The 27,999-nt window shown below is 44.2% G+C and overlaps 1 protein-coding gene across 2 annotated transcripts; it reads right to left on the bottom strand.

Moving 5' to 3' along the window:
- Positions 1-114: 114 nt before the first annotated feature.
- On the bottom strand, positions 115-25,677 carry RPS6KL1 (ribosomal protein S6 kinase like 1). Of its 2 annotated transcripts, none has more exons than XM_066607673.1 (13): positions 25,584-25,677; positions 12,922-12,983; positions 8,112-8,295; positions 5,438-5,695; positions 5,204-5,328; positions 4,879-4,971; positions 4,746-4,793; positions 2,149-2,281; positions 1,828-2,073; positions 1,647-1,736; positions 1,487-1,569; positions 1,315-1,410; positions 115-424 (listed from the first exon to the last, which is right to left on the bottom strand). In XM_066607673.1, exons 4-13 carry the CDS (start codon positions 5,652-5,654, stop codon positions 317-319), a joined length of 1,239 nt encoding a protein of 412 aa, XP_066463770.1. In that variant the 5' UTR covers positions 5,655-5,695; positions 8,112-8,295; positions 12,922-12,983; positions 25,584-25,677; the 3' UTR covers positions 115-316. The 2 variants fall into 2 exon arrangements, with proteins under 2 accessions (XP_066463770.1, XP_066463769.1); XM_066607672.1 differs by having other exon boundaries at positions 8,129-8,295.
- Positions 25,678-27,999: the final 2,322 nt, after the last annotated feature.

Below are 27,999 nucleotides of genomic sequence, written 5' to 3'. Positions count from 1 at the left end.
ACAGTGTAAGTGGGGTCACAGGGCCGGATCCTGCTGCGGGATCAGACTTGGTTGTGTGCAGGAGGCCATACAAGCACCAATTCTTTTAACACCTGCCACTAACACACAGACCAATCAGAATTTTGTTCTTTATTGATCAGGCGCCAGCATATCAGTGACAACCTGATAATCAGCTAAGATATAACTATGACAGCCTTGGAACTGGCTTTGACATCAGTTTCCTTTTACATACTGTAGCGGTTTTGTGCATTATTTGCTGCTCATTGTGTGTGACTACATGCAGTTACGTGCTCCTCAGCTAGATGATTTCAGTTCTTCATAGCAGCTTGTTCCACTGGATGTCCTTGAAGAAAGGGTGGAACTTAATCCTTTGTACTCCCCCAGGGCCAGAGCCGAGACGCTTTTCAGGATCATAACTGAGCAGCTGAAATAAAAACAGGACAAGCTTATGGAACAACTGTGCCATCTGTCAGGCTAATACATCACACAGTAAGGCATCCAGGGAACGGTCAGCAAAAACCCCACATCTATAGGAAAGTAAACACAGTACATAGGGAACCCCGGCCCTAAATGACAGGAGGGGGAGCTGTTATGGAGATCCTTCCCCACGCACCATGATCTCAGACAGAAGGGCCTAATGGGAACTGCCTGGCACTGATGTGTAGGGCATAGTGCTGCATCATGGAGGAATACCACAGATCGATCTCTGTGATACAGTCTAGACTGTACACTACAGAGATGGGATCTTTCTCTTGTAAATCACTTGTCTGCCGTCCATATACACAAGTCAGTTGGCAGAGCCTGATTCCACATGTGGTTACCCACGGCGGAATCCAGCCCTGACCTAAGCCGGCGACTCTGCGTACCCAACTTTCTCTTTTTTTTTTTCCCCTGTGTACTGCGGATGGTTGCGGTGAGCTGCTGTCGGACATGTGTAGCACACAAAAAAGAAAAAAGTTTATCTTTCCTGCACTGTCGCTAGGCGAGGGCGCGGAATTCGCGACCTGTCCGTAATGTCAATTGCAGATGGGCTGCAGGTCGGACAGCTTCCGCGATTGGTCTCCTCAAGTGTGCAGGAAAAAGCGTTTTTTCATAGCATGCTATGAACGGTATTTGCTGTAGATCCACGGTGCGGATTCTGCTGCAAAAATCTGTTTGTGTGCAGGCGGCCTTAGGCTGCACTGTCGCCTGCTACAGAGACCCCCTGTAGGTGTCGTCCAACTGGTTAGTGCAGTGACCTTGAGGGTGTCATATTGGGGCAGATTGTGGCCTCAATTTGTGTAGAATTCCTCTCCTGCAGCAGACTGTACTCACCGCTCTCAACAGAGATGTCGCGTCTGCACTGAGCTGTTCTGGGAATGGAATCTCCATCTGACTGCCAACTCCCAACATCAGGGTCTTGTAGAGAGGCTGCAAAGGCAAAAAGTCAGCCATTCTTACCAAGCAGCTACACACTGGAGAGAGAGAGAGAGCGCCACCTTCTCACCTGTCCAACCATCAGCTCATAGAGGAGCACTCCTAGGCTCCACCAGTCACAGGCCTCATCTACTGCAGCCACCCCCAGGACTTCTGCAAAACAAAGGGAGGACATGCTCTGGGACCCCATATACAAGAGCTGTAAATTCTAACATATAATATGAACTTACCCGGTGCCACGTACAGCTGCTCTGCAGCCTCAGGGCAACAGACATGGTCAACCTCTCTCCACTGCCCAAAGTACGTCAAGAGCACTTCACCTAGAATACACAGAAGCAACATTACCCCCCACATCATTCCTGCCTGGAGGACACCTTGGTGGAAGATCTGATTCCTGGAGCATTATCTCACCTTTGTCTCCCAGTAGCACATTGCGGGGATTTAGATCTTTGCACAGAACCCCTTCCTGGTGAAGAGTGTCCAGCGCCAATATGAGCTGAGCACCCCAAAGCCTGACCTGTGACTCTGTCACGCCCTGGAATGAGTTACGTGATTGGCTCAGGTGGCTGATGGTACTGTGTGCTTGTGTCACAGTGGGGTCACTGGAGTTGGTAACCTGAGCCTGGTATTTCCTGAGATGTCCCCACAGACGTCCTCCTGCAGGAATAAAGCAGAGAAGATGCAAAACACATTGGCAATTGATGTGGAAAAGCTTGTTACAAAATGGCTTACCTGGAACATTCTGCAGCTGGAGATACAGAGAATCTTCCCCAACGTAAAACTTCTGTAGCTGTACCATGTAGGGAACGTTCTGTGGGATAACGGTGACTGCTCCACGGCCACAACGCCCTGACTTCATCAGAGACTGCAAAGAAGGCAAAGTGGCCAGAGTCAGGGCACAGTTGGTAGGATGCACACAGTCCCTGCGGACAGGTGCCTGCTGCTAGGCTTGTCAGGGGTCAATTGTGGAGCCTTCCAGTAAAAAACAATTTGCTATACCAGGGCCTAGAAAATGAGTGGTTGATTCAGAGAAAAGCAGGGTCTGTCTGAATCGGTCGTTTCCACAGTCTAGTGTAGTAGGAAAAAGTATGAAGCATCTCTGAAAGCCTTTTTTTAATTTTCTAGACAAGTTGCAAGATCCACTGAAAGAACCCAATGTTCCTTTAATTATGGGCTTCCTTCAGGCTGGCCTTGGCAATCTAAAACAAAGTACGTTTTAGGGTGCAAATGTCAACCCTCAGCTCCATTTTCGACTTTAAATTTGCTATACACCCCATGCATTAAGAGATACATTAGAGCTTCCAGTAGACTCAACCCTCAGAAAAGATCTGTTCCCCTCCCCATGGGATTTAAACCTTCTCCCCAACCATAACTGGTCTTCCCTTTTAAGTTCCTCAACTTTCGATCTCTTAAAATGTCCTTTTTGTTGGCTGTCGTTACATCTGCCACCGATTTAGTGAGATTCAGGCCCTTTGAGCGTTTTGTTCTCACATCACCATCTTGGAGAATATCTTTCGACCCAGAATCAGACCTGACTTGCAAAGAATTTTAGATTCTTGTGTCTTTTTTCTGTAACAATCCTAAAATACCTACAGAGGGATTTTTTTTATTGCCTGGCTTTGGGAGACTCCTCATCCAGTAAATTGCTACCAACAGCAATTGGAGGAAATCCAAGAACTGCCTTGTTCATTTTCAGGGCAGGAAAAATGTGGCTGCTGCCAGTAGATGGATCAGACTGGCCATATGCCCTAGCATACATAAGTCAGGACCAGTCCCCTCCACTTTTTGGAGCCTATTCCACAAGATCTGTCACATGGGCAGAGAAATCATTCTAAGTTTGTAAAACTCTTATCAGTAATGTTTTTTCTTTATCCAACCCCTGCACCATTTCTATTTTCAAACACTAAAGTGTGCAGAGGTGTGTTCCGCTTTTTATCTTTTTTAGGTTTTCTGTGCAGCGGCAGGAGCTCCTCTCTAGGGTTGCTGTTGTGGAATCAAGACCAATAATGCGTAAATCCCTCTTTTCTGAAACACTAAATGTAACAGGTATTTCCATACATCCTTGCGGACTCCCAGTGCTGGACACTGCTGGCGACTGAGTCTATAGCTGTCGTTTGATGCACATGTGCCATTATTGGTGACGCTTGTGCTGACGGCAGTGTTGGTGTTTCAGCAACAGGTTTCAAGCTAAGGGTGGATTCAGACGAACGTATATTGGCTGGGTTTTCACGGCAAGCCGATATACGATGTCCTCATCTTCCTCATCTGCGGGGGGGGGGGGGTGGATGGAAGAGCCAGGAGTAGGAATTGAGCTCCCACTCCCTCTCCACCCTCTCTCTGCCCCTTTGCACTATTTGCAATGAAAGGAGGTGGGACAAGGGCGGGGCTAAGTTCAGAGAATTAGCCCCACCCTGCCTCTCCTCATTGCAAATAGTGCAGAGGGGCGGAGAGGAGGCAGAGAGGGGGCGGGAGCTCAGAGCACTGCTCCTGGCTCTTCCAGCCTCCCCCCTGCAGAGAGAGACGACATATATCGGCTGGGTGTGAAAACCCAGCCAATTATACGTTCGTCTGAATCCAGCCTAAAGCTGAGATTTGAAGCACTATAAACTGCGAAGTGATATGCTGGACCTCCGGGCATGTTTCCTCTACTCTGGCATTATAATTTGTTTTTCTTATGTTGGATTAGCGGAATTTCCTGTTCATAAAATACTGGATTAAAGAAATGTTACTTAATATGTTATAAAAAGTAATGTGCGCAGAGGTGGTAGAGTAGATATTGAGCTGTTCTTGATAGATCAGTCAAACATAATCCAAAACGACTACATGCTTCTGCATGTTTGATATCAGCAGGCACTATGTGCGCCTTTCTGAATGGCTCTGCCTGACTTTTTTTTTTCTTTGTAACGTTCATGTCTTCCTCACCTTTTACGGGAAGGTTAGAAGCATTTGCTCTGCTTACACGAGGTAGGAGGTACCTGTAACATTTACTTCTTGGATACGATTACACATGGCAAGTTTGTTGCAGAATGCTGTGTGTCTGCCCCATTGACATGAATAAAGAAACAAACCTCTTTTTTTAAATTTCGGAGCATTGTAAGCACAGGAGCACTTACAGTTTAACAAAAGTCAAAACGCTACAGCTATTTTTGCATTTGTGATGTTCCCTGCGGCAGCGAGGGGAGTCCCTCAGTCACGGGTCCAGGTACAAACAATTACTTGTCTCTGCACTTCTCCGTAAAGCCTCTACAGTCGTAAGCCAGAACTGCAGCTCATAGAAATCGGTACCCTGATTCTGCGTAAGACTTCTGTGGATGATGGGAGTCACGCACCTTAAGAATAAACTTTGTTCCTGAGGATGAATCATACACCAGCTGCACCTAAATAGTCCAAGAGAAAGAAGCATGAGAATGGACAGCGTACGGAATCGGCTAGCAGAGCGCTGCATCGTGTTCCTACACGTACCTTATCAATAATCTCCAGGACGCGGCAGCTTTTTAGGTTCTCTACGGCGGCACTCAGGACTCGGATTGGTCGGAATCTGAGGCTGCTGTAACCCTGGAACATAAAAAAAATGTAGAGTAGTGAATGGACCAAACCCGGAAGGAACAACAACAAGGTCACATGACGTCAGGTCAGTCATCGTATAGCTTTAGGTGAGGCGGTAGCGGGATACAAACCTATTTTGAGGTCCTCCTTTTATCCTAAGATGGTTATAATGTATGAACCCCCTACTTGCACACCCATACACATCTCTCACACACCTTTCCTCTCAACACTACGTCCTCACCTCTGCTGCACCAGTCCCATTTCCCAGAGGCCGTTGCAGGTGGCAGTTGAAGATTTCTTCAGCTCTTTTTAAGTACTGTGAGATCTTGCGTTTCACAGCATCGCGCCTCTCTCTGCTTGGGTCAACTAGTAGGGAAAAGAAGAATGAGAGGAGGAATGGTGGTTGGGTTCAAACTGTAGGAAAGGAGTAAAAGGATCTCTAAGAGAACTTGGGAGGAAAAACAGAGCCCCAGACCTGTCACCCCGCTCAGGAGCAGCTCCACCCCGTGCTTGTAGTGACTGAACGCTGCTTCATATTCCTCATTGGCATCTCGCTCTTGTGCCACGTGCAGCTGTTTTGCCGCATCCACCAGGTAATCGCGATTGAACGGGACTTTTGAATTTGACGTTTGCTCGGTGACACCGGTGAAGCCAATGCGATATTGACAACACAGATCACGGTCACTGCTCATTGCCCCCCAGAATGCAATGAACTGAAGAAGGTCCGGGAACCCTGCAGAAGCGCAAAGACAAACATTGTTAAAAGAATAAGGCTTTCATAGTCTGGAAATATTTATATACAGTATATCAATAATGATTCAGTGGCTATACGCAGGTGTGGCTTTTGTCTGTCTTGTCTAACAAGACAGGTTTTAGCAGGTTTCCAGAGTCCATGTACAGTTTTTAGGATGGTTCATACTCTGCTCAGAGATACACGGCCAGCAGAAATGGTTTAGTGGACACTAGGCGATATACCCTGCGTTGTACAGCGGTTTTATGACTAGCAGTCCTGGAATTTACAAAGTGAGCCACAAAAATAAGCCCAGCACCGCACTCTCATGAAAACTGTCCAAAAAAAAATCTGTGTTGCCCATAGCAACCAATCACAGCGCAGCTTTCATTTTACCTCAGCAGTATAAGAAATAGCAACCAATCACAGCGCAGCTTTCATTTTACCTCAGTAGTATAAGACATTAAAGGGGTTGTCCCGCGGCAGCAAGTGGGGTTCAGCACTTCTGTATGGCCATATTAATGCACTTTGTAATGTACATCGTGCATTAAATATGAGCCATACAGAAGTTATTCACTTACCTGCTCCGTTGCTAGCGTCCCCGTCTAATTCTGATGTCTTCTGGCGTTTTTAGACGCGCTTGCGCAGTCCGTGCTTCTGCCTGGTGAATGGGGCCGCTCGTGCCGGAGAGCTGGTCACCGCGTCGTCATCGTAGCTCCGCCCCGTCACGTGTGCCGATTCCAGCCAATCAGGAGGCTGGAATCGGCAATGGACCGCACAGAGCCCATGGTGCACCATGGGAGAAGACCCGCGGTGCACCATGGGAGAAAACCGCAGAGCATCCCTGGGAAAGGACCGGCGGCCATCTTAGGCAGAAGATTTTTCTAACTTCATATTTCGTCAGATCGGTGAGTAGCAAGCGGTTTAAAAACCGCTTTAAATTGCTATTTTATGCCAGGGGGGTGACAGGAGGAATGGGCTAATGTAAAATTTTGATGTTTGCCGCGAGACAACCCCTTTAAAGCTGCACTGTGATTGGTTCCTATGGGCAACAAAAATTACAGTGAAAGTGGGTGAGTTTTGGACTTTAAATTCCACCAGTATTCATTGCCCCGTGCTGAAGAACGCTCATGCAAAATTTCACTGAAATTGGACCAGAACTGTGGATTTGTATACGACACAAAACAAACAGATTTAGCATTTTATAAACGGGTGCAGCCGATGTAGCAGGTCATGAAGTACAGAAATGATCTAGTGAACATATACTGATGCAAGAGACACCTGTGAGCATGTTTTATGCAGGTGCAGCAGGCTTAGCATCTCCTTTACTACTGAGGCGTAACTGGAAGCTCCTGGGCCCTAATGCAAAACCTGTAACAGGGCCCCCAACGATAATACTTTATTCATAGTACTGGACTCCCTATGTGGAGAACTGAGGTCTTATGGGCCCCCTAAGGCTCCTGGGCCCGGGTGCAATCACATCCCCTGCATCCCCTATAGTTACACCCCTGCTTTGCTAGTCAGATATACACATGGAGGTAGATGCCAGTGTTATCATTCCAGACTGCAAATGCCTGAGCAGTACAAACCGTTCCACGGGTGCAGCAGCTACGGCTTCAAGAAATATAGTGCAGCAGAAATGGTTTAGTTGGTATATGCAGATATAATAGAGCACCTGACATTGACAACACCTGATATGCAGGTGATTTAAACACAACAGACACAATGCACCATTTCTACTGCACCTGCCTATAAGGCTGGGTTCAGATGACCGTATATCGGCTGGGTTTTCACGCCCAGCTGATATACGGCGTCTCTCTCTGCAGGGGGAGGAGGCTGGAAGAGCCAGGAGCAGTGCTCTGAGCTCCCACCCCCTCTCTGCCTCCTCTCCACCCCCCTGCACTATTTTTAATGAGAAGAGGTGGGACGGGGGCGGAGCTAATTCCCAAAACTTAGTCAGAGATGCATACAGTGCTGTGAAAATAGATATTTCTTCTATTTTTGTATATTTGTCACACTTGAAGGCTTCATATCATAAAACGTTTAATATTAAACAAAGATAATTCAAGGAGTTACAAAAACGCTGCTTTTAAATGATGATTATTTATTACATAATAAATTCTGTCCAGCCCTCCCCAAGCCTATGTGAAAGTAATTTTCCCCCTAGCTACCCAATCAACCAGATTCATCTGCCACCTGGGTTCAGTTTCACTAGCCGCACCCAGCCATGATTACTTGCAGACCTGTTTATTCTCCATATTTAAATAGAACCTGTCTGGCAAGATGAAGCAGGCTAGAACGTCTCAGAAAGCAGCATATGTTCTAAAGCGATTCAACCACAGATGCAGAACAAAGTCATTGAATCTACCAGTCTGGAAAGGATGACAAAGCCATTATTACTGCTTTACTACAGTCTCACCATTACTACAGTCTCACCACTGTGGAAGTCACCGCTGATCTCCGGATCAGTGTCCTCTCTTCCCTCCCAGGCTTGCTCCTTCACGGATTCCTCTTTTTTTTTAGTCTTCACGTTCTGCTCAGTCCTACTTGCATCTATGATGGAATAATGCTTCTATAGCGCCACCTATTAGATGGCAGCATTCCTGCAAGTTAATGTCAGAATTTTTAACAGGCCTTGTAACAAGACTGGGAATATAAGCCAAAGCCTGAGTTTTCTGCAGAAGGAAAAGTTAACTATGTCCGGAAAAACTGTTTGGGGGGTTTTGCCCCTCATCTGTATGCAGTAGGTTGCTGGGTGAGAGGCATATACATGTGGTTAAAGAGGGGTATAGTCTCTCTTAGGGACAGCACCTAGTAGGTATAAGGAGACTTAGAAGGCCATGCATGTGCCTTCCCCTTGGAAATTTATAACCTCCAGCCAAGCCAACAACCTACTGCACACTGATGAAGGGTAAACCCCCTCCAAAACAGTCTAAAACTATTAGGGTGCATGCACATGAGTTTTCCGTAAAGTGTCATATCACATACAATATACACAGACTGATCTTTCACACTAAGGGCTCTTTCACACGAGTGTAGGCGATTTTAAGTCGGGCGCAGCGTGACTGAAAATCGTGTGAACGAGAGACAGCCATGACTAAGTCATGGCTGCATCTCCCGTTTTGTGCGCGTGTTCAGACGGCCCAGGTCCAGCGAGTTTACGCCGAGTCTAGGTTACTGTCAGGCGGAGGACAGACAGTTTAGCTCTGCTAAACTGCCTCCCCCTGTCTGCCCCCTCGCTGACTCTCGGCAAGGAGAAGGGGTGGGAGCTAGTGTGCTATGCTCCTGCCCCTTGTCAGCTGCCAGCAATGGGACCGATGCAGGAGCTTAGCAACTAGCTCCTGCCCCATCCCGCTCCCTCCCATTGCAAATAGCCAGCAAGGGGTGGAGAGGAGGAGGTAAGGGTGTGAGAGCAGACACGCTGCTTAACTCCCTCCCATCTCCTGTTTCTGGCAGCTCCCATAGGAGTCTATGGGAGCCGCTGCCATATTCCGCCCGATTGTTATTGAACTATCTTTTCTGGCCAGCGTAAAAACACCCAACCGGAATGCGCACCGTATGTGATATCTTGTCCATCCGTTTTTACACCACAGGAATACGCCCATCTGAACTGATGCATTGTAAACCAATGCATCAGATGTGCAGCATATAAAGCGCGGCCAATATACATTCGTGTGAATGAAGCCTAAATCAGTGAGTGTACTGTGTATGATCACATGAGCACTGTTCACCATGCTGAATTTAAAAAAAGAATTTTTTTATGCCCAAAAGGAGACTTTACTATGTAATTGTTTGATTGCTTGTATAGTAACACTGCAATACTGCTGTATTGCAATATACTGTGTTGTCAGTGCTATCCCTGGCAGGGTGTAATAGTTGTACTAAGTTGAATGCCTTGGGGGCTGCTATAACAACTCTTTGACACCCACTGATTTTTTTTCTCTTTGCATGAGTGAAAACATCACAAATATGAAGGAAACCATTGAAAATCATTGGTTTCATAATTCTGTGTTTTCACTCACTCTCACGTCGCCAGTGTGAAGGCGCGCTAAGGCTACATTCCCACGAACGTATATCGGCTCGGTTTTCACGCCGAGCCGATATACGTCGTCCTCATAAGCAGGGGGGGGGGAGGATGGAAGAGCCAGGAGCAGGAACTGAGCTCCCGCCCCCCTCTCTGCCTCCTCTCTGCCTCTCTGCACTATTTGCAATGGGGAGAGGCAGAACAGGGGCGGGGCTAATTCACAGAACTTAGCCCAGCCCCTGTCCCGCCTCCTTTCATTGCAAATAGTGCAGAGGGGCAGAGAGGAGGCAGAGAGGGGGGCGGGAGCTGAGTTCCTGCTCCTGGCTCTTCCATCCTTCCACACCCCGCACATGAGGACGACGTATATCGGCTCGTCGTGAAAACCGAGCCAATATACGTTCGTGGGAATGCAGCCCACGGGAGAAGGGTTTGAATTCCTAGAATTATGGACTGATTAAGATGCAGACAACTTTGAAGAGGAGCTGAACCTTACTAGAGGGGCATCTGCTGTGCTCAAGACAATCATTCTTGCAGGGATGATGGAGTTTTTAAACTAAATATACAGAGGAAAAACAAGGCATAAATACAGCCTGACCTCCCCTCTAACACATCTACCCCTTTATTTTCTAATAGATATGTTAGTAAAGGGTCATAAATAGGGATGAGCAAGTATACTCGCTAAAGGCAATTGCTCGGGCGAGCATTGCCTTTAGCGAGTACCTGCCCGCTCGAGACTGAAGATTCGGGTGCCGGCGCGGGGGAGCGGTGAGTAGTGGCTGTCAGCTGGAGGAAGCGGGGGGGGGGGGAAGAGAGGGAGAGAGAGAGATCTCCCCTCCGTTCCTCCCCGCTCTCCCCCGCAGCTCCCTGCCCGCCGCCGGCACCCGAACCTTCAGTCTCGAGCGGGCAAGTACTCGCTAAAGGCAATGCTCGCTTGAGCAATTGCCTTTAGCGAGTATACTCGCTCATCTCTAGTCATAAACCATATCTCAGAATGCGGTTAACAGAAGTTCAATGGCTCACCCAAAATCATATACATGAAATAAAATGTTAAAAAAACCTACTTTTATCTTATTAGAAAGTAAAAACAACAGAATAAAAATATTTTTCAGTATCTGGCTTCAATTGTCCGAAAAGAAATAAAATAGGCTATACACCACTGCCCCAAGGCGTAGAACCAAAGGACATTAAAGTGGTTTTCCAGGCAGCGCCAACTGTCAGTGCCAGGGTTGAGTGGAAGGCGCTGCTCTGACCCCTGTGTAGTGTCCAGAATAGGGATGAGCGAGTATACTCGCTCGAGTAATGTGCCTTAGCCGAGTATCTCCCTGCTCGTCCCTAAAGATTCGGGGGCCGCCGCAGCTGACAGGTGAGTTGCGGCGGGGAGCAGGGGAGAGTGGGCGGGAGAGAGGGAGAGAGAGATCTCCCCTCCATTCCTCCCTGCTCTCCCCTGCAGCTCCCCGCCCCGTGCCAGCCCCCGAATCTTTCTGGACGAGCGGGGAGATACTCAGCTAAGGCACATTACTTGAGCGAGTAGTGCCTTAGCGAGTATACTCGCTCATCTCTAGTCCAGAACAGTAGATTTGAGTACTTTAAATCAACTTTGGGTAATTATATTGCAAAATATTGTCTTCAGATCCTCATACTGGGAGAACAATATGGATTTCAGCATATTTAGTGAACCGTTTTGGAGGTAGAGGCAAAAAGAAACAAACAAGTTGAATTTTTCTCTTAAATATATTACAGTTTCCTTTATTTGCTTGCACTGTTGATTTATATAAAGTTTGTTGAAATGGCACGGACCATCTAAATAACATTTGTAAAAAGAAAATTGGCCAAAATACTAAATTAAAGGCAGATGCCAAAGAAATATAACCAAATCCCCCAAAATGTTTTGAATCTATAAATGAGCATCCTCCACTCCATTTATATAGGGCCCTTTGGTACCCCCCATTCTCTGGATTGTAGCCTATGGATAGGGAAACATTACTTCTTGGCACAACCCTTTTAATTGGCTGAATAAAGATATTGCCCAAGCTAAGTGAAGTCAAGTATCTGAACAAGCTCTCGGAGCAGATGAGTTGCACCCAATACTTCTTTAATGATGCAGCCTATTGTGGCCTTCAGGATGTGGGGATTTTTTCATCCTCATCTTCCAGAAGTCATAGCTTTTTATGTTATAAGTTCTAGAGATGAGCGAGCGTACTCGGAAAAGCACTACTCGCTCGAGTAATTTGCTTTATCCGAGTATCGCTGTGCTCGTCCCTGAAGATTCGGGTGCCGCTGCGGCTGACAGGTGAGTCGTAGCGGGGAGAAGGGGAGAGCGGGCGGGAGAGAGGGAGAGAAAGATCTCCCCTCCGTTCCTCCCCGCTCTCCCCTGCAGCTCCCCGCTCCGTGCCGGCACCCGAATCTTCAGGGACGAGCACAGCGATACTCGGATAAAGCAAATTACTCGAGCGAGTAGTGCTTTTCCGAGTACGCTCGCTCATCTCTAGTTATAACTGATGCAGCCATATGAGGGCAGTTTTTCATGTCAGCATTTTAGGATACATATAAAACTTGTTGATTAACATTTATTGCCGAGGAGAAATCGCTAAAAAACACAATTATGCTATTTATTTATTACAGAATTTATTGTGTGGCATAAGTGACATATTACATTTATTCAGCAGGTTACATAATTACAGCAATTATCTTTCTGTAGTTTTCATTGGTTCCATTTTGGACTTCATACAACTTCTTGATTAGTTTTTATTTAATAGTTTTTTGGGTGTTGGAATGCACAAAAAAACAGCAATTCTAGAATTATTATTGTTTTTTTATGGCATTTGCCATGTGGTATAAATAACATGTTCCCTTTATTCTGCAGGTCAATACAACTATGGCGATACCAAATTGATTATATTTTAATGTTCTTCTACATTTTCTCAATAGAATCACTTTTTTTAAAAGCTATTTTTTGTGTTGCCATATTTTGAGAGGCAAAATGTTTTTGTTTTTCCATTGACTGAACCCTGTGAGAGATTTTTATGTGTAGGACATGCCGTAGTTTTTATTGGTAACATTTTTAGAGCGGTGTATGACTTTTTTTCTGGTCACTTTTTATATCTATTTTTTGGGGGAGGGGGGAATGAACAACAAAACGGCAGTTCTGTATTTTTTATGTCATTCACTATACAGTATGATTGACATAGATTTAAAATTTGCTTACCTTAAATTTTCATCACCTGAAGTCCTTCGGCAGCCCAACACAGCAGGATAAAGTAGTTTTTCCTAGATAGAATCAGAAGAAACAATTAGGAATAGTTATGATAATTAGTTTCCATTAAGGTGCTATATGGGTGCGCTGAACAAAGACCAATGAGATAATTTATAGCAAAAAAAGAAATACATTTATTGGGTGGGAATAGATGTGCTGCCTACAGACTCTAGAAAATGAAAGTTTCAGGTAAGTCAATTTTAATCTTTCTTGGGTGTCCTACAGCAGCACAACACAATGGGCCCTGAGTAACAGTAGAAAAAAGGAAGGAGGAATTAGGGAGGAGCAGCTTTGTGTAACACCCCTTTACAGAAGGTTGAGCTCTCCATGACACCAAGCCTGTAATGTTTAACGAAGGTAGAGAGATTTGCCCACATGGCGGCACTACTGATTTGACCCAGATGTCTAGTTTGATTTGGCCAAAGAAGCTGAAGTAGATCGAGTTGAACGTGCTCTCATTTTCAGAGGTTTTTGAAGACCATCTTGACAGTACCTGTAGGAAATTGTATTTTTTTAGCCAGCTGGAGAGTAAGTCTTTACTTGCTTTAACCCTTTTCCAATCCACTGTCTGACGTCTGAAGACATTCTGAGTGAAGGCTATACAGCTTCCGATGTCAGAAGACGTCCAGCAGGGTATTCTTACTGTATATTACTGGCCGTTCTGTTGTCGGAGGCCTCTCCAGCATGTCCAATACCGCAGTACTGGCTCTAGCCAGCAGGTGGTGCAATTGTTAATGGCAGAAAGAGAAAACTTTCTAGGAAACCCTAAATCCAAAATTGGATTGCAAAGGGTTAAGATCTTTCCTTTTGCCCTGGAACTGAAAAAAACAAATGGTATTCCTTTCTGAAGTTGGCATGCCACTGGAGGTGAGAAAAGATCTGTTACAATCAAGAAAAGGTAGGTCAGAACTTGTAGCTTCAGGGTCTAGCTGTGGAAAGGCTAGGATAACTATTTCGTAATTCAAGTCTGCAAATGGTGGTAGTTTTTGGAAGAAATCCCGGCATCGTTTAGAGAACCAAACAGTCCTGAAGAATTCTGAGATGAGATTATTCTCTGCATCAAAGTGACTATAAATCATTCTTCTGACAGATATTGCCACAAGAAAGTGTTTTCCACTAGAGACTAAATGGGCATCAAGAAGTGGCTCAAAGGGGGTTTGGACAAGTATTTCACTACTAAGGAGAGATCCCATGATGGAACAGGATGATGGACAGTAGGCAAATTTTTCACTGCTCTGAAGAACCCCTTGATTTAAAGGATGCTGAGAAAACTTATTCTTCAGATTTGAGTTGTTTGCAAAGAAATGCACCTCACCTTCAGAGTATTTAGCTTAAAAGGGTTGTCCAGGGTTAGAAAAACATAGATGCTTTCTTCCAAACACAGCACCACCCTTCTCCATGGGTTGTGTCTGGTATTGCAGCACAGCTCCCATCCACTTCAAATGAGCCAAGCTGCAATACCACACACAAACATATAGACAAAAGTAGTGCTATGTTTGAAAGAAAGAAGCCCTGTTTTTCTAACCTAGAACAACCTCTTTAAAGTCTTTTTACAGGCCTTCCTGAAGAAAATGCAGAAAAGAATTAATGGAAACTGTCCTATATGAGACACAGTGTTGGAAAATCTTCCATATTCTAGCACATGTCTTGCTGGTGCTGGGTCTTCTGAATGCTGACAGGGTTTTTACAACCTGTTCTGAGTAAACTTGATTTAGAAGATTTTAGTTCATACTCCATGCTGTCAAGTGGTGTCTGTCCGGATCCGTATGCCACATCCCATTCTGAGACAGTAGATCCTTACACTTTGGCAGCTTCCAAAATCTGTTTTTCAAAAGAAGAAATGTGAGCGTGAGTCAGTCCGGCTGGGGCCAAAAGGGAAGAATTACAATAGCCTTCACCTTCTTCTCCCTGATGTTCTCAAAATTATGGGTATCGGTGGGAACTCATATGCGGAGACGTTGTCCCAAAGAATTGGGAGATTGTGTAGGGTTGTGAGGTGATTGTGACAACTTGGAGAGCAGAATCTCTGAAGCTTGGCATTCACTCTGATTGCACAGAAATCCAATTGAGGGTATCCCATCTTCTGTTGGATCTGATGGAAGACTGCCTGATTTTGATTCTATTTCCTAGGTACAACAGGATTGTGGTTCAGCCAGTCTGCTTTTGTATGTAATCTTGTTGTCCAGAGAGGTATGAGCCTTGTCCCATTGACCCAATGTTCTGGGGAACTCAAAAATGGACTCTGGCATACAGCACTGCATCTGCTAAGGAGGTAAGATACCTTAGGACTTTCATTGCAGTTGTCACTGTAGGTCAATTCTGTGGAATCAAAGTGATTATTTTTTCTGATACAATCTTCTGACGGAGGAGTCACGTCTATGTGGTGAGAGTTCAGGATGAAGCTTAAATGTATTTCCTGAGAAGGTTGGAGGTGAGACTTTTGAAAGTTTACAATGAACCCATGTTTCTGTAAGATATTGAGGGTGACCTATAGGTGAGACAGCAGAAGGGATTCTGATGAAGCTTTTATCAAATTGTCTAGATGTAGCAGTATCCCCTTCAGCATCAGTAAATAGCTCCTTCATCATGAGTGAAGCTGTAAGAATGACCGCAATTATTGAGAATACAGCATCCTTGGAGGGGAGGCCAAAGAGAAGACACATGAACTGAAGATAGTGTATACGATGTTTGGGTCTAGTGGCTATCCTGAGATATTCTGTGTGCTGTCAGAATTAAATTGTGGAAGTATGCATCTGCTACATCAATTTTTGCCATGAAATCATTCTTTTGAAGAATGAACAGTACTGATCTTATGTCCATCTTAAACCTCTCTTTCTTCAGATGCTTGTTTATATAAGTTAATGTTACTGGGTATTGAGAAGTTTTCTGAGGTGTTTTCCCATGCCAAGAAGAGTGGTCAGTCCTGCACCTACTGTGGGTATATCTAGACTGGTGTCATAGGCCTTGTTTTTTGCTGGAAAAAAAAATTCCTTATTGAGATTTAATGACCCAGAATCTTGTTTGGCTTGAAGTTTCGATGTCTGCTTTGAAATATAAAGTTTTAACAAAACTTTGGAGAACCCCTCGAAAGAAAAGACCTGAAATGTGATTTCTTGCATGAAGATTGATAGTTGACCCCTTTATCTTCATTTAAGCTCCAAATAGTTGGGGGGCCAAAAAAGACTCTCTGTCTAGAAGGGCAAGAAGCAAAGAAGATCTGGGTGTACTTTTAGATTAGGCCTAATTAGGTTGTGCCAAGATGGCACCCCTGTTCATATGTTCATATTCCTTATTAGGGCATATGAATGTCATAGAGCAGGTTTCACCTCTATGTCCCAAAGCACCAGTTCATAGAAAGGATGCCATGGATTTGGAAAGGTACAAAGAACATCAACAAAACTAAGGAACATGGAGGCTCTTGGTTATGAGGGAAAATTAAAGGGAATGAGTCATCAGAAAATGACCTATTGTACAATTCAAAGTTTGATACTGAACATATTTCTTAAGACTTTATAGTGATTTTTTAATTATTATTTTTAAATGTCACAAACTATACTTTAACCCCTTCCCGCTCCTGGACGTACCTGGTACGTCATGGTAGCGGGATACTTCCCGCAACATGACGTACCTGGTACGTCATGCCATTAAAGTGTCGCCGCGGTGACAATCGCGGCGACACAGCAGTGATGTCTGCTGACATAGTCAGCAGACAAGTGCTGCGTCCGGGCTGGGGACCAATCAGAGCGGTCCCTCCCCCACGATCGCTGTGATTGGTCAGGGTAAAACTCCCTGACCAATCACAGCGCAGCAGCGGACTTCGCGCTGTTTACAGTAGGGGCTCCATGTGCAAGCATCCGGTGCTTGTAGATAGAGCACCTACTGTGATAAAAAAGAGCGATTAGTGTGTAGATTAGGCAGGGAGTGGAGTGTAGTGGAGTGTAGTGGAGTGTAGTGGAGCAGAGTGGAGTTAGTGATCAGTGTAGTGGTGAGGAGTTAGTCATCAGTGTGGTGTAGTGGAGTGAGTGTTAGTGATCAGTGTGGTGTAGTGTAGTGAGTGTAGTGAGTGATTGATCAGGCAGTGTAGTGAGTGTAGTGAGTGATTGATCAGGCAGTGTAGTGTAGCAGAGTGGAGTGAGTGATCAGAAGTGCAGTGTAGTGTAGTGAGTGAGGGATCTGTAGTGTGTGATCAGAAGTGTAGTGAGTGAGCTGTAGCGTGCGATCAGCAGTGTAGTGTAGCGCAGCGTGTAGTCAGTGTATCCCTTGGTGTAAAAAATAAATAAATAAATAAATTAAAAAAAAGTTCCTGTTGTTCCCATTTCGTTACCTGTCCCGTCACCCGTTATTAGTTAGTGTAGCGTGTCGTTAGTCCGTCTAGTGTGTAGCGTGTCGTTAGTCCGTGTACTGTCAGTGTATTCGTCTGTGTAAAAAAAAAAAAAAAAAAAAAAAAAGTTCCTGTTGTTCCCATTTCGTTACCTGTCCCGTCACCCGTCATTAGTTAGTGTAGCGTGTCGTTAGTCCGTCTAGTGTGTAGTGTGTCGTTAGTCCGTGTTGTGTCAGTGTATTCGTCTGTGTAAAAAAATAAAAACAAAAAAAACACTTACGTGAATACACCACATAAGTTTCCGCGTTCTTTCCGACCAGGGTCCCGTGGTCACCCCATCCCGCAGTGTCCCATCTAATAAAACTTTTTCCCTGTGTGCCCCATTTTATATAAATATGGCCCGCAGGAGGTACACTTCAGAGGAACTGTATGCAATCATTGCATCAGACTCGGACTCAGGTAGTGGTGATGACGACCCCACTTTTTTGGCATTCTCCGACGACTCCATCCTCATCCTCATCCAGCGAGTCTGAGCTCCCTGCACCCCCGAGAAGGCGTCCAAGGACCGCCACTGACCCCAATGCATCAGATGCTCACTGGAGTACCCCGGAAGATTACAGACCCCAGATCCCTGATTTTATTGGGAACCCAGGGATTCAATTTGACACGGAAGGGCTCAGAGGGAAGGACTTCTTCAAGTTTTTTTTTTCTGAAGAGTTCATTGCCCATATTGTTACCCAGACGAATTTGTACACCCAGAATTTTATAGAAGAAAATCCCACCTCCAGCTATGCCAGACCCGATAAGTGGACCCCTGTGGATGCACCAGAGATAAAAAAAATTTTGGGGGCTTATACTAACCATGGGGCTAATAAAGAAGCCAACAATCAGGGCGTACTGGTCTACCGATATTTTGTACCACACCCCAATGTTCCGCATGGCGATGTCGAGGACGCGCTTTGAGTGTATTTTAAAATTTCTGCACTACAATGACAACCAGCTGTGCCCCCCCAGCGATCACCCCAATTACGATCGGTTGTATAAGATCAGGCCCGTAATAGACCATTTTAACGCCAAGTTTGCCCAGGCGTATGCCCCACAGATAAACATTGCAGTAGACGAGTCCCTGGTACACTTCAAGGGGAGGCTAAAATTCCGCCAGTACCTGCCCAGTAAGCGGGCACGGTATGGTGTGAAGTTGTACAAGCTGTGCGAAAGTACATCAGGGTACACCCACAAGTTCCGTATTTACGAGGGGAAGGACACTAAAATTGAGCCCCCAGAATGCCCCCCCGTGCTGGGAGTAACAGGGAAAATAGTGTGGGAACTGGTGCACCCACTATTAGACCAGGGTTACCATCTGTACCTGGATAACTTTTATACCAGTGTCCCCCTGTTTCAGTGCCTCGCTTCCAGAGGAACAGTGGCATGTGGCACTGTTCGGAAAAATCAAAAAAGCCTCCCTAAGACGCTGCTTGGGCAACTGCTCAGAAGGGGTGAGAGCCGGGCCCAATGCAGCGACAATGTATTGTGCGTTAAATATAAGGACAAGAGGGATGTCCTTATGTTGACGACAATACACGGCCACAGCAGTACCCCCTGCCCAGTACGAGGTACCAGTGCAGAGACCCCCAAACCAGACTGCGTCCTCGACTATAATAAGTACATGGGAGGGGTCGATCTATCAGACCAGGTACTGGAGCCCTATAGAGCCATGCGGAAAACACGGGTGTGGTACAAAAAACTGGCCGTGCACCTCGTACAGATGGCACTGTATAATGCCTACGTGCTGTTCCGAGGTGCAGGCCACAGGGGGACATTCCTTGAATTTCAAGAGGAAGTTATCAAGGACCTAATATTTGGGGACCAGGAGGTGGGGGAGAGGCCCAGTACTTCTGGAAGGGAGGCCACAAGAATTGTACCAGGGCAGCATTTTCTCAGTGAAATTCCCTCCACTGCGACGAAGGGAAGGCCCCAAAAGAGGTGCAGAGTGTGCTACAAACAGGGGATAAGAAAAGACACCAGATACCAGTGTGAAACGTGCCCCACACAACCCGGCCTCTGTATAAATGAGTGTTTTAAGATCTACCACACGTCCCTGAAATTTTAATTTTTTTATTGCCCTGACGTTTTACCCTGATGTACTTCGCACAGCTTGTACATAAAGCCACATGCTAAGTCCTTCCCTTCTGAGCCCTGCGCCCTAAAAACAGTTTAGATTCACATATGGGGCATTTCCCTGTTGGGTAACATCATGGGTTACGTTTTCTCCTTCTGCCCCTGGTAAAAAATAAAAATCTGGGCCTAAACTGAGCATTATTGGAAAAATGTGAATTTTTCGTTCTCAACTCAAATTGTTAAAAAAAATTCCTCAAATACCTGTGGGTTCAAACCGCTCACTACACCCCTTAAAAAATTCCCTGAGGGGTGTAGTTTCCAAAATGGGGTCAGTTGTTGGGGGTCTCAAATGCACTGGTACCTCAGGGGCACTGCAAACACTACATGGGGTCTGAAAATTATTCCAGCAAAATCTGCATTCAAAAAAAGCGCTCCTTTCTTTCTGAGCCCTGCCATGTGCCCAAATAACAGTTTACATCCACATATGGGGCATTTCCGTGCTCGAGAGTAATTGGGTAATGCATTATGGACTATGTTTTCTCCTTCTGCCCCTGGTGAAAAATGAAAATCTGGGCCTAAAGCTGAACATTATTGGAAAAATGTGAATTTTTTGTTCTCAACTCAAATTGTTAAAAAAAATTCCTCAAATACCTGTGGGTTCAAACCGCTCACTACACCCCTTAAAAAATTCCCTGAGGGGTGTAGTTTCCAAAATGGGGTCAGTTGTTGGGGGTTTCAAATGCACTGGTACCTCAGGGGCACTGCAAACACTACATGGGGTCTGAAAATTATTCCAGCAAAATCTGCATTCAAAAAGCCAAGAAGCGCTCCTATCCTTCTGAGTCCTGCCATGTGCCCATACAACAGGCTACGTCCACATATGGGGCATTTCCGTGTTCGAGAGCAACTGGGTAACGCATCATGGGGTACGTTTTTTCCTTCTGCCACTGGTAAAAAATATTAATCTGGGCCTAAAGCTGAACATTATGTGAAAAATGTGATTTTTTTGTATTGAACTCAAACTGTTAAAAAAATTCCTCAAATACCTGTGGGTTCAAACCGCTCACTACACCCCTTAAAAAATTCCCTGAGGGGTCTAGTTTCCAAAATGGGGTCAGTTGTTGGGGGTTTCAAATGCACTGGTACCTCAGGGGCACTGTAAACACTACATGGGGTCTAAAAATTATTCCAGCAAAATCTGCATTCAAAAAGCCAAGAAGCGCTCCTATCCTTCTGAGTCCTGCCATGTGCCCATACAACATGCTACGTCCACATATGGGGCATTTCCGTGTTCGAGAGCAACTGGGTAACGCATCATGGGGTACGTTTTTCCTTCTGCCACTGGTGAAAAATGAAAATCTGGGCCTAAAGCTAAACATTATGTGAAAAATTGGATTTTTTCGTATTGAACTCAAACTGTTAAAAAAAATTCCTCAAACATCTGTGGGTTCAAACCGCTCACTACACCCCTTAATAAATTCCCTGAGGGGTGTAGTTTCCAAAATGGGGTCAGTTATTGGGGGTTTCAAATGTACTGCTACCTCAGGGGCACTGCAAACACTACATGGGGTCTGAAAATTATTCCTGCCAAATCTGCATTCAAAAAGACAAGAAGCGCTCCTTTCCTTCTGAGACCTACCATGTGCCCATACAACAGGCTACGTCCACATATGGGGCATTTCTAAAAACTGCGGAATCTGGGTAATACATTCCAAGTTTTGTTTCTTTGCTAACTCCTACTGTTTTATATAAAAAAAAGGTTTTATATTGAAAATCAGTAGAAAAAAGGAACTGTTCTAATTTTTGATGCACTTTCCTTTAATTCCTGTAAAACATCTAAAGGGTTAATAAACTTTCTAAATGCCATTTTGAATACTTTGAAGGGTGCTGATTTTAAAATGGGGCAATTCATGGGGGATTCTGATATACAGGCTCGGCAAAACTATGTCTGAACTGCATTGGTCCTTAAAAAATTAAGATTTTGAAATTTGCTAGTAAATGTGAAAAATTACTGCTAAATTTATATACTTTGTGGAGTCTGCAAAAAGTAAAATAACACTTAAAAAATGATTGCTGTGTAAAGTAGGCCTATGGGAAATGTTAATTAATAACTATGTTGTGGTGTTTGACTTTCTATCTTACAAAGAAAACAATTCAAAGTTTGAAAATTGTGAATTTTTCCAAATTTTCAGTAAATTTGGATTTTTTTTCCTAATAAGGACAAAACTTATTGATGAAATTTTTACACTAACATAAAGTACAATATGTCACGAAAAAACAATCTCAGAATCACCTTGATAAGTAAAAGCATTCAAAAGTTATTAGCACAGAAAGTGACAGATGTCAGATTTGAAAAATAAGGCTTGGTCCTTAAGCTCAAAATAGGCCATGTAATTAAGGGGTTAAAAAATCCTAAAATTCTGCACATTGGTCACAAAGCCTAATGAGCTTTACACTTCCTGTTCTGTAGCAAAACCTAATCTTTCAGTGGTCATCTTATCATCACAAGTAGGAGTACAATGAAAAGTAACACCTGCATATAGATAATGCAGGATCTACCATTCACAAAAGGAGATGGTCACAGCTAACCCCTTCCCTGCACAATGCTCTCTGCACTGATCATAGAGCATGTCTAGAGCACTCTCCCATGGAAGTCAATGGTTACCCTCCTGTCCATTGTGTCTGTGGCCCATGAACTGCTCTGCTATGGCTTAAGGGGGGGGGGCTCAGAAGTGGAGACCGCAGTAAAGATCGGGATCACAGCTGTAGCTGACAGCCACGATCCCAAGGATGTCACTATCAATGCAGACATCTAGGCATCTAGGGGCTCCTTCCTTCATCCCGTTGGCATTTGCATAATCGGACTGGGTTCTGCCAATGGTTGCGTTGGAAGCTGGGGGATAAACAGTGGCCTTTGGGTTTGCCATGTATGGTGGTCACTTTCTCCACTAATAGTAATACAGTTTGAGATAATACACTGCAGTACATAGGTAGTGCAGTGTATTATCTAAGCAATCAAACAATCGCATCTTCAAGTTCTCTTGTGAGACAAATAAATGTAGTTTAGAAAATGCTTTCTAATTAAAAATAATCACCATTTTTCCAATAAAACACAAATTACCATGGGAAAAATACAAGAAACTCCTACATGACTAGTATTGCCAAATGCATAACAACCTATGCTAGAAAGTTATTGTGTATATCTATCCTGCTTGGTGCATATCATAGAAAAAAAGCTATGTAAGAATTTCTGTTAAAAAATGCTTTTATTATGCAAAAGCAGTAACATTCAAAAAATACATATACATTTAACATTGCCATAATCTTACTGAGGACACAGAATAAGGTGAATGTGTCAATTATACATAACTGAGATCGGCGTAAAAATATGTCCTCTGTACCCCAGTATAGTACTAATGATAGTGTAAGCTCCGCCCACAAAAAACCACACACCTTCATAGTTGGAAGAATTAAAGTGTTTTGTATCCAATAATATGGTGCTGTCCCTAAGGAAAAACCTTCCTGACCCAGAATATGGTCACGCAAAATATAGAATGTGTTTTTGTGCAAAGGTATAAATTGGGTATTACCATAATTGCATAGACCCACATGTCATTTATATCCCATGGTAAACATTGTAAAATTAAAAAAAGACAGAATTACTGTTTGATTAGTGCTCCACCCCAAAACAAAATAAAAGGTTAAAAAAATCTCAAACACTCCAAAATTGTATCAATCAACACGCCAACTCATCCGGCAAAAATCAAGCCCCCATACAACTCCGTAGATGAAGAAATAAAAAAGTTATGCCTCTATGCATATGGTAATAAAAGAAAAAAGTTTTCTATGAAGAATGCTTTTATTGCACAAAGTGGTAATATCTATTTGGTATTACTGTAATCATACAGACCCACAGAATAGAAGGTTAACGTGTCATTTTTATTGCATGGTGATAGGCGTATGAAAAAATGTTTGAGTTGTGGTTTTATTTGTACAGCTCCTGAATACACAATACAAAGCAATCCAAAAGTTGTCTGTACTTTAAAATAGTGCCAATAAAAACACCAATGGCTGTGATTGGTTCATGGAGCACTGGCTCTGATTGGCTGAGCCACGGCGCTCATGAACCAATCACAGCGAGCCGTTAGAGGCAGGGATTTTGATTCTCCAATCCATGCTGGAGATGACAGAGCCTCTTAGGTGATACATTATTATTATTTTTTTCTATGCAGTTAGGGCTTAGTTTAACGATGCAACAGAGAGGAAGGCTCCATAGGGAAACATGGGCTACAAAACCTCGCAAGTCGCGTGCATATCGCAAAACCCACAAGGTTTTGACTTGCAATGTTGCATGCTACAAAACATCGCAAATGTGAAGGAACCCATAGGAAAGCATGGGCTTCATATACATGCGAGTTGTAGCATTGTCGCAGTGCGAGAAAATCGCAAGATTTTGTAGCCCGTGTGAAAGAGGCCTCAATCTTAGAATCAAAAAAATTTCTAAGTTTGAAAATTGTAATTTTTTTTTTTTTGATTATTTTAAAATAAAGAAAACCAAAATATATCAACCAAAATTGACCAGTAATAGAGATGAGCGAGCGGACTCGCTAAGGCAAATTACTCGAGTAAGTATTTCCATTTTTGAGTACATGCCCGCTCGTGCCAAAAGATTCGGGGAGCCGGCGGAGGAGAGCGGGGAGGAACGGGGGGAGATTGATATCTCTCTCTCTCTCGCCTGGTCCCCCATGCTCACTCCCGCAACGCACCGCTCACCCACGCCGGCCCCCGAACGGGCATGTACTCGAAAATGGCAATACTAGCTTGAGTAATTTGCCTTAGCGAGTACGCTTGCTCATCTCTAACCAGTAACTTAAAGTCCAGTGTGTCACAAAAAAAGCCTCAATCACTTGGATAATTAAAAACAATCCACAGTTATTATAAAAAGTGGCACACGTCAGATTTGATGATCTAAGTAACATCCCCTCCAAAGCCGTGAGCCTGTGGAGAAGTCGCCTCACAAGCTGCTTTTTACTGTTCAGGTAGTGAATCTGTGAAGTAGTCACCTCAAGAGTTGGTCCTTTACTGTAAGGGCTCACGGGCGTGTGGGGCTGTATATTACATGCATATTTTTCAAGCGCTTATACGCTATTTACAGTTAAATATGTGTGTAGTACGCATACAAGCTGCATATTTTAAACCCCTATAGCCTATAATGTGCGTAATTCGCACGAAAATAGGACATGCTGCGTTTTTTTCATGTGCGTAATATGCATGTATGACTGGCGCAATATATGTCCCATAATATGTAGCCCTTATATATCCCTATGAGTGAGCCCCAAGGGCTCGTTCACAGGAGCGTAAGAACGGTGTGTATTGCTCAGTGAATAATGGCCATTGATTTCTTTGGATTTCTTCACATGCGCGTATTTCGGGCGCGTAAAAAAAACCATGCAGCTTGCCCTACTTTAGTGCGTAATGGCCATATTAAAGTCAATTGCCCATTGAAATCAATGGGAGCATCCTTGTGGGAACTCCGCCATTCACAGGGTATGTGCGTATGTCAGTCACGTAAATTTGTTGTGTATTTACGCAACTGAAATACGCATACGCTCATGTGAATGATCCCTAAGCTGCGGTGAAGAGATGCAGCAATCACAGCAATAACAGATGATGGCTTCAAAAAAGGTTTAGATAATTTCTTTAACGTCAGCGCTTCTGTAAATGTATCGCAGTCTTGTTAGACATGTTGGTCAAGTCTGATCGCCCCTTAGGAGGATGGAAGTGTATCCTTCATAGGGCAGACTGAATCATGGATTATATGTTTGTATTACCTTCCTGGATACCCATAGAGGGAAGCAAAGTTGTAAATTAACCCACAGCCCTTCCTTACATGCACATCATCTCCCATCCCCTGGTTGTGCAAATCATAATATGTCATCACATACACCCTGATCTCACACAGTAATCACAGACATGGATCACACATACACTCATCACACGGAGCCTTTGACGGCACTCACAAAAACACTATTCGTACAGATACTGCCCACATGCAGGGTCACTAATCACACATACTGATCACACAAACACTGATCACACATACACTGGACACACATACTGATCGTACACACACACTGATCACACACACTGATCATACACACATGACTCCTCTCACCTTCAGGATGGATCTGGCATGAAGCAGCTGCCGCACCCTTAGCTTCTTCTCTCCTCATCAGCTGAATGATGTCAGATGTCATCCAATCAGCTGGCGGCTGCCTCCTCACATCCTCAGCTCCACTCTTCTCCACCTCCAGCTCCCATTAGCAGCGACCGCTTGAATCCAGGGCCAAGATGCCAGGAGCTGTAGGATGTAGAGACTCCGAATACTGCTCACATACACTGAGAAATACTGCTGCTGCTGCATTATCAATTGATCTTGCAGTGTGGGATCCCATAGTGTGACTGCGCTTATAGAAGAGGCCTTCATAATGTCACTGCTCTGTGAGCTGCAGGATTTTAATTTTGTAAGTGGCATCCCTCTTATGCGAAGCCAGTCCCAACACAGTAATCGTGCCCCTCAGAGACCCTCTCACAGTAACGGCTCCTTCACACTGGCAAGAAAATTGTGCGATTTTTCTCACGATGCGAGTGAGTAAAAACACATGATTATGAGACCAATGATTTTCAATGGTTTCATTCTCATTTGCGATGTTTTCACTCCTGCGATAAAAAAAAAAATCAGAGCATCTCCTTTGCTTTTTGTAATATCGCCCATTGTCTTCAATGGGGCCGGCGGCCAGTCTCACATAAGCATGTGCTACTGCGTATTACATGTGCAGTTTTTGCATGTGTAATATACAGTACCAATATCCAATAGACATTTTAATTGTGCCGCTAAATACACGTAAATACAATGCCAAATACACGTACAAATCAAATCACAGCATGTTCTATTCAGGTGCGTATTACGTGCACATACATGCCAAGATAGTGCATGGGCATTGGTGTGATTGTTCACAGCAAGAGAAAGGAAGTAATCTTGTAGATATGATACCTTTTAATGGTTAACAAAAACACATGATGTTATTGCAAGTTTTCGAACTTCTCAGGGTCCTTCCACAGGCATAATGAAGTAAATCTGAAGAGGCATGCATATTATATATGTGTGTGTGTGTATATATATATATATATATATATATATATATATATATATACACACAAAGTGTGATTGTTCTCAGTAAGAGAAACCAAGTAATCTTGTATATATGATACCTTTTAATGGCTAACAAAAATACCAGATGTTATAGCGAGTTTTCAGATCTTCTATCGAACCTTTGTCAGGCTTAATGAAACTGATTTAGATGGGGCATATATACACCTATACACAAATGCAGAGACGACCCCCCCTCTTGACCTAAATACAAATGTTCACACACAGAAAGTTGAGACTGATTTGCACTTAAAACAAACAATACCAGACAAGGTGAGCAGAGAAGTAAATACTTAATCAGACCACTGGGCTAAGGAATGTGACAGTTTTATGATATGCGTTGTCCCTCCTTCAGACCTGCACATAAAGGAGATGGAACAATAGCTCTGCAGCACCACCTATTGGATGGCAGCATTCCTTCAAATCAATTTATAAATTTTTTATGAAATTTTAAACAATGATTGGGAAGAGGACATCCCCCCTGACCTCCTTCAGAACTTTCATATTCTCCACTGATGCAAGAATCCCAGGCTGAGGTGCATTCCATTCTTGAGAGTATCAAAAATGGTCATAAATTTATACTCCCAAATTATTGTGTGATGCTGCAACTTGAAGTTGCCTTTCAGCACGATAACTCTCATCTGCTCTATGCTGTGTCCGTGACCACAAAAATGTTTTGCCACGGGTAATTCTGTTTTTTCGTCTCCAATTATGTGGCGATGAGATCTCACCCTGGCTCTCAGTTTTTGTCCTGTTTCCCCAATATAAAGCCCCCCAACAGGACATTCACTGCACATGAATGATAGGCAAAAAAAGTCAGGAAAGCGCTTCCAGAGTCCACTGCTGTGTTGTATCATATATAAATTCAATATTCAGCAACACTCACCCGGTGCTCAGTGAAGATCCTGTTTGTAGGATCCTCACTCACACCCCTTGTCCAAGTTGTCTCTTATATGTTGTGCCTCCGTTTCCCTGGTGTCCTGCTGGGCCAGTCAGCTGGGGAGCCGCGCGCACCTCCGTCTCTCACCCGAGAGCCGCTCAAAGAATGTCCGTGTATAGAAAAAATGTGCAGTACCGCGCTCCGAGAATCGGCACTTTAACAAGTTTATTGATCCATATACACAACGCGTTTCATCCCTACATATGGGACTTTATCAAGTGTCTTGATAAAGTCCCATATGTAGGGATGAAACGCGTTGTGTATATGGATCAATAAACTTGTTAAAGTGCCGATTCTCGGAGCGCGGTACTGCACATTTTTTCTATACACGGACATTCACTGCACATGATCAGGTACACAACATTGGACGTGGAACATGTGAATGTCCCAGGGATCTTATAGTCCTGCTGTGTGTTGGGGATCCATATCCTGTTTGCGGAC

Source organism: Eleutherodactylus coqui, chromosome 6 (assembly GCF_035609145.1).
Source record: "Eleutherodactylus coqui strain aEleCoq1 chromosome 6, aEleCoq1.hap1, whole genome shotgun sequence".
In the NCBI taxonomy this organism is placed as follows: domain Eukaryota; kingdom Metazoa; phylum Chordata; class Amphibia; order Anura; family Eleutherodactylidae; genus Eleutherodactylus; species Eleutherodactylus coqui.
Note: the sequence above shows the minus strand (reverse complement) of the source record. Positions and strands in the feature narration are given on the sequence as shown.